Source organism: Berghia stephanieae, chromosome 1 (genome assembly GCF_034508935.2).
Source record: "Berghia stephanieae isolate SIO BIC M18660-M18661 chromosome 1, UCSD_Bste_1.3, whole genome shotgun sequence".
In the NCBI taxonomy this organism is placed as follows: Eukaryota; Metazoa; Mollusca; class Gastropoda; order Nudibranchia; family Aeolidiidae; genus Berghia; species Berghia stephanieae.
Window position 1 is genome coordinate 48,724,809 of NC_088360.1, and position 7,500 is coordinate 48,732,308.

The 7,500-nt window shown below is 37.8% G+C and overlaps 1 protein-coding gene across 12 annotated transcripts in view; it reads right to left on the minus strand.

The window, feature by feature from the left end:
- The window catches only part of LOC144976807 (multiple PDZ domain protein-like), a 302,900-nt gene that overhangs the window by 31,038 nt on the left and 264,362 nt on the right, over positions 1 to 7,500 (minus strand). For all 12 annotated transcript variants that reach the window (XM_078921376.1, XM_078921356.1, XM_078921365.1 and 9 more), the window contains one exon: positions 25 to 123. In XM_078921376.1, coding sequence (XP_078777502.1) covers positions 25 to 123 — 99 coding nt within the window. The remainder of the gene's footprint in view (positions 1 to 24; positions 124 to 7,500) is intronic.

Below are 7,500 nucleotides of genomic sequence, written 5' to 3' on the forward strand. Positions count from 1 at the left end.
CAGACTGATAGACAGACGACTCACCTTGTCAGCGACTCCTCCTTGAGCCAAGTACTTGACGTATATTCCAAAATGGCCGTTCCTGGTCTCCTCTTTGATGCCAAAACCCAGACTCTGGGATCCCTGTCGAAGGATAGCATAGGTACCATGTCAAGCAAGGGCAAAATCGGCAGTTTCGATTTCATATTAAACCTTCAATCGGTTAACTCATTCAATCCCTCAAGGGGGCGGGGGAATCGACTCCTCGAAACTGGGGGAGACGCTGCCAGGCTTCTCCACCAGCAAGAGGAGACAATTGGGTGGCAGCGAACCGACTTCGGCCGAACTTGCCACACTCCCTTCTTCAAAGGGGACTTGCCACCTGTCCAACATCAACTAGTTGAACGTTGCGTTGTGACGCGGGTCCGCGACCGTACACGATTGCGGCGATGGGTTTGCGTCCTGGATAGATCATCATAACATAGTACCTAGTGTGGCATCATTAGAAGCTGCTGCTGCCGCCCTTTGAAAAGACGTATTAAACAAAAAAAAAAACCCAAAAAGGGCAGTAAACTCGTCCTTCAAATATCTATGCGATGTCCCAGGTTTGAGAGTTTTTGCCAAGATGAGGGTAATCTAAATCGATTGATAACTGGAAGAGGAGTTTTCTGGCCAAATTTTTAAACAAATGTTTTTTTCCAGAGTACAGTGGTTAATCGTCCTTTCTATCATATAAAAATTTGCCCGTTCTGCAGACTAGGAAAGAAAAAAAACCCAACCCCCCCCCCCCCCCCAAAAAAAAAAAAAAAACAAAAAAAACAACAAGAACAACAAATTAAAAAAAAGCAAAACAAATAAATCCGGCAAACATGGGACTCCACTAAAACTAGTTCTTCATTTATCGATCGATTCAAATGACCATCGTCTTGTCAAAAATTCTTAAACCTGAGGTTCCAGTTAAGTTCCGGATTTGAAAAAGGCCATTTAATCGATCGATAATTAAAGGACGAGTTTTCTGGTCAACATTTAAAAAAAAATGTTTTTTCTAGAATACGACAGACTGAAGGATTATCATACTCTATTCATATTATCGTGAAATGAAACTTCGGTCTAAATGAGAGAAAAAAGTGTTTTGTCAGTTAAGGGAGTATGGATAGCATATCGGTGGGAAAAAAAAAGTGACTTTTTCACAGATTTTATTTATTTATTTCTTTTTTGATCGAGAGGTAATAAATTCGAATGCTATGATTTTTTATTCTCTCTGTCATGATTTCGGTAATTTAAACGCTCAATCTCGACATGGTACTATCACAAAATTGTCTTTAAAGAAGTGGCGGGTACCTCCTTTTAATAAATAAAATCTTAACTGAACTGAACATCTCGTGAAACTTCAATAAACAATTTGAAACACAAAGTAAACTTGGTGATATCACAGTTTGAGTAAATTATACAAACTTGTTTCAAACGAGATTAACTAACTCGACGGCCGTGAATTCACTAGTGGTTTAAAAAAAAAAAAGAATGTCACTTGAAGTTATTAGTTAATCCGTGGAAAAGCTTTCCAAAGTGGTCACCTTATGTTTCCTTTATTTATTTATTTTTATGGTAACGAAAACACGACATCGATGCTACGAACTACCTGATGCAAATTTATTAATGTTCTCTGCGACCAACTCACTACGACTGGAGCCATCAATCCTAAGTGCATACCTCTGGACTATAGAACTGGAATAATAAAGGTCGTTGGCGTGTGTGTTTGTGTGTGTGTGTGTGTGTGTGTGTGTGTGTGTGTGTGATGTACACAGTACGAGAGCTTCTCTTCGGATGGATGGGTCACCATGAACAGTGCCAGAGATATTATAGCAATGGTAACAAAGGGTGGGTAGGGGTGGCAGGAAAGATAGATAATACAAGTAGACTGTTGGGGGAGAGAGAGAGAGAGAGAGAGAGAGAGAGAGAGAGAGAGAGAGAGAGAGAGAAGAGAGGAGAGAGGGAGGGAGGGGGAGATAAAGAGAGAGAGAGGGTGGAGTAAGAGAGAGTGGAGAGAGGGAGAGTAGGATGAGGAGAAGAAGAGGAGGAAGAAGAGGCTGAGAGAATGAGAGAGAGAGAGAGAGAGAGAGAGAGAGAGAGAGAGAGAGAGAGAGAGTAGGATGAGGAGGAGAAGGAGTAGGAAAAAGAGGAGGAGGCTGATAAGAATAAAAGAGATGAAAAGTGATAACAAGTCGATGCCAAACGAATTGACATCTCGAGCTTGTAGTCAAAAAACAGTTTCTTGTGTGGGGTATACTAGGAAGGAGGCGGGGGGATGGGTGGGTTGCGAGGAATTAATCAATAAGAATAATTCATGGGCGTTTTAGTATATATGTGACATATGACTAACCCTTGTACAGCTTATGTGATGCCAACATTGGCATGAAAGCCAGTTGATTGGATTGACACCAGGCCGAACTTAAATGTGGAAACACGAATTTTCATATACTATTTATTCTAAAGCGAGTCGATGGTGTATACTATATAAATGTGCAATGACAAAACATCTTTTTCAGATTTTGGCCAGAAAAACTTTTAATACTTTAAAAAGCCACGGCAAACATTATAGTTCCAGTCTTCCTAAAGCAAATTAATGAAAATTGAACTTTAATAGAGTACAATATCCATTAAACGTGCTCAAAGCGCTTTACAAGGGGTCCCTGGCCAACAGCAACACTAAACATGTAGGACGGGGCATGACGCCTGTAAGGCGATATTACATAACAAATTGATCTTTGACAGTTTCAAATACCGAACAAATTAGACAATATCAAAGTGACCCATTGGGGAGCAGGCACTGGTGTATGACAAAGATCTGAAAAAGTGTGAATGAAACTGTGCCAGACAAAGCAAAAAAAAAAAAGAAGAAAAAAAAAAAAAGAAAAATTGCAAGGAAAAAAAACCCCCATCCTAAATCAGCCTGTCTTTTTGAGATGTTTTTTTTCTTCTTCTTAAATTTTTCATTCTTGCTTTGTCTGGCACTGTATCATGCACACTTTTTCAGATCTCTATCTAGCAAATAAGACCTTTTCAAAAAGGTCTAGTTTCATCGACAGGCTTTCACTTGATTAATTGAACTCACACCGGCTACTCGTTTGTCACATTCCTGACATTTATGGTTGGTGTCTTTAGTCACTTCTACCTGACTTAAATTAGGTGAAAACTAGAACATTTGTCAAAAACACCGAGCAGATATTACTATTACTACCAGGGACTAAAAGGCCTACCAGTCAATTCTCTCTCAATAATTACATATTATATGAAACCAACTCTCTCTCTCTCTCTCTCTCTCTCTCTCTCTCTCTCTCTGTATCATCTGTCTATATTATCTCTCACGAATTCTTTCTTTTAGTATGAATTAGTCTACATATCTCCTGTCTCTTTCCTCTAATATGTATGATTTGTCGTTGAATGATTCTCCCCTCCGGCCTCAAATTCCACGCGGACATGCATACGACATACATTTAATCCATCCACACCAGCAACATGATGATCCACACACAAACGCAAAACCACGAAACACATAATATATCCACACATTTATGCCTAACATTAAAAATTATCGTCTTTTAAAACAAATTCAAGCCAATTTGATCGTGGCCAGTGACGATAATGCTCTAGCTCCAGCCTTGTGTTCTTGGGTAAGAACATACGTGGACCACGTAGCTCAGCAGGTGAGACATTCATTTGATGTGAACTGAAATTTGGCATTAGACGAAACACTAATTGCAACCACAACAACAAAGATAGAAAATGACAAAGACCAAAAAACAAACAAACAAACAAACCAACACAAAAAACAACAAACAAACAAAAAAAAAACAAAAACAAAACAAAACAACAAAAGCAAAATCATAGAACAGAACAAAAAGCAGACAAAAATGTCAAATAAATAATCAAAACAGTCAGACAAAAACTTCTCCAAAAACAAACAACCTATCAAAAGAGAAACCAAATAAAATCTCTCTCTCTCTCTCTCTCTCTCTCTCTCTCTCTGTATAATATATATATAATATATATATATATATATATATATATATATATATATATATATATATATATATATATATATCAGTCTAAAACAAAAACTAAAAGAAATAAAACAAAATATATAAATAAACAAATAAAACTCTCCACCAAAATAATCCTGAATAAAATGGTTATTATGATTTATTTGTTTACCGGACTTGCGAACAAGAACTTGTGTTCCAAAGCACAACGACTAGGTAATTATACACAGTAACAAGAGTATTAATTGGCACACCATGACACTGGCAACCACTCCTACGACTATTATGTCACACCCACCAGCACCACTCACACATAACTGACGGCAATACGGCATTTTGTACTTATTCCAGAGCCAAAAACATGATTACAAAATTGTAAATAATTGCGAAGTACAGGCTGCCAATTTATTCAAAACAATATTTTGTGAGAGTAGTTAGCTATAGATAGTATGCGCTTGGCTAAGAAGATCACAACATTGCCATCAGGAAGTATAACGGACCAACACACAAAACTCTGTGTTACCTTGAACGTTTATAGTATGGTTAATGTGAGACTGACTCATAAACGCGAATGGCAAAAAGCAATAACAAAGACCTGAGTGACGTCAACTTCATACTATCAATACGGTCAAAATTTTCTGGCATATCACACGACTGTTTATTTACTATTTTTTTCAGGGTTTGGCAGCTCTGATGTCATCTGAAGTTTTCTTTGACCTCAACTGGACCGTAAAAATGACCAAAGTGGTCTTTTCCAATTTTTCCTATTTTTATCCTTTTTTGTCCTCCTTTTTTGAGTTATGTCAGGGCCAGAATTCACGGCGCGTAGTTACAGTAATTACAGTATTTATTGACACGCCACCGCCACCAAACTGTGGTAACCATCCATCGCACAGGAGAATCATTTTATCCCCACCATGACTAAGCACTCATGAATTGTTCTTACGATTTTATGGTTTGCATCAGAGGGTCGAAAAAAAGGGACTTAATTTTTCAAATCAACACTCCGCTTCCATAGGATACAGCACTCGTCTTTTTATTGTTTTGCTGACGAAGGGTATGCACCCGAAATGTCTATTGTCTCTATTGTTTCAATCCGAAGCCTTGCCCATTTTCACCCTTTTTGTAAATAAAACACATGCCGCGGAAGACGGAAAACAAAGTGTAGACCCAGCAGCAACACAAATTGCACAACGCAACAATTATTTGTACGTGTAATCGGTAAATAGCTTTCGCCTACCGTAGTCCGTGGGAAACAGCAACATTGTTTGAAAAAAAAAAAAAATCTAAAGATGTAAACGTTGCCCCTCCTTCAGAAAGGGAAGATCGACAGTTACGAAAAAAACTTCCCACCAAAACAAATAAACCATTACATAAATTAATGACAGAAAGATATTTTCTTTTCACTTAAATCTAATCATTTGTTTAATTTTTTTCTAGTTTTTCTGTAATAATCTAACGTACACAGTCTATTTTTTTTCTTCATCAATTCACACTAATGCAACCTTTTTTTCTTTTTTTCCTTTTCTCTTTTTTTTCTATTCTAATTATAATTCTAGTCATGTTTTAATTAATTGTATAATCAGGATTATCTGCCCTCCCATGACAAACACCCGAGGTCGAGACGTTTGTATTGTTTTGTTTCTATTTGAAATGATCCGTTCCACTATTTGTATGTTCAATGCCTCTTTTCGTCGCTGTTATCATTTCTTTTATAAACGAAATGTATGAGTAGATCAAGATTGGAACTTGCATCACAAAGGTTGGGACCCGACGACTACCCCCCAACCCGCCCCGAAATAAAAACCAACCCCCCCCCCCCACCAAAAACAAACAAAACAACAACCCCCCTCCCTCACGAAAAAAAACCCCCAAAAAACCCAAACAAACCCCCTCCACAAAAAAAACACCCCCGAAATAAACGAAACAAAAACAAACAAATCAAAAGGAAATAAAATTACAAAAAAAAACCAAACCAACAAACAAAAACTAATCTCCCCCCCCCCCCCCCCTCCCCCCCAAGAAATAAAACCCAACAAAAAACCCAAAAACAAAACAAAACTGATGTAATGAATCAATACATATTGATTAATTTTTGTCTCTTTCCTTCTGGTCTGAGGGTCATGGGTTCAAATGTTTATGTATATCATGACGCTGTGAGAGAAAGTGTCGCCCCAATAGATTAATTTTATCCCGATTTCTCTCCCATTAAATGGACAGTTATACTTACTTCGCACCCTTTAGATATGTCGCGCTGGACAGTAGAATTTTGCTTTGGTTCCTTTTCTTCTCCCCCGACCCCCCCCCCCCCCTCCTCATAAAATGAAAATCACAGCTGCCTCTCGACCCATGTGTGAAGAGTGTGTACTAAAGATTGTAAAGCGCTTTCAGCACATTTAGTGCGGCTATGGGGTCTAGTGGTATGACGCTCGCCTTCTGATCGGAAGGTCCTGGGTTTGAGTCCCAAGCGGCGCATAGTTGAGTCCATGAAATAGGATCTTTACTCACATTTTCTCACTTGTACTCAGGTGTAAATTGAGTACCTGGCCACTAACAGATTGTCTTTGTTCGAAAAAAAAAAAAATTAGATATCGGCTAAAAGGCTTCATGTCTCGTCCTCCATGTTAAGCGTTGCTGTTGGCTAGGGACCATGACGTAACTACAGTACTATAGTTACGCCATGCTAAGGACCCATTGTAAAGCGCGTTAAGCACGTTTAGTGGATATTGCGCTATATAAAAGCTCAAGTTTAGTAGATTCTTCCATGCCCAGCCCCCCCCCCCCCCAAAAAAAAAACAAAACAAAAAAACAAACAAAAACAAACAAAAAACAAACAACAAACAAAACAAAACAAAACAAACAAACCAAAATTAAAAAACAAAAACAACAAAAAACTAAAATAAAAAAATAAAAAAATGTTCCCTTTGTTCAACACCCCACCTTCCACGTTTTCTTCGTCTCCCTCCTTCAGAAACATCAGTTATGGTCCCTATGTCAATCCTTATATCCTTTACCCCCTCTTTCCCGTCATCCATCACACCAGTAAAGCGAGGCAACTCTAAATGAAAAATCTGTCAGATTCCATCAGATACGTTCAAGTTGCATTTATCTTTGACACATCACTATCTGTCTCCATCGTGCACGCGCGCATAAACACACATAAATACACACACACATACTCTCTCTCTCTCTCTCTCTCTCTCTCTCTCTCTCTCTCTCTCTCTAATCGACCACCGTCATCAGCAGATACACTTAATCTTTTCTGCTGCTAAATAAATAAATAAATAAATAAATAAATAAATAAATAAATAAATAAATAAATAAATAAATAAATAAATAATATAAATAAATAATTCCATCGTTTCTTTACTTTAAAAAAGTTTCAACACAAAAACGCATCCTTTTCTCCCTAAGATGAATGATCGCCAGAAGTAATATGACGATTCAATCAAAGGCATAAGTTTTGGTATTTGAATTTATT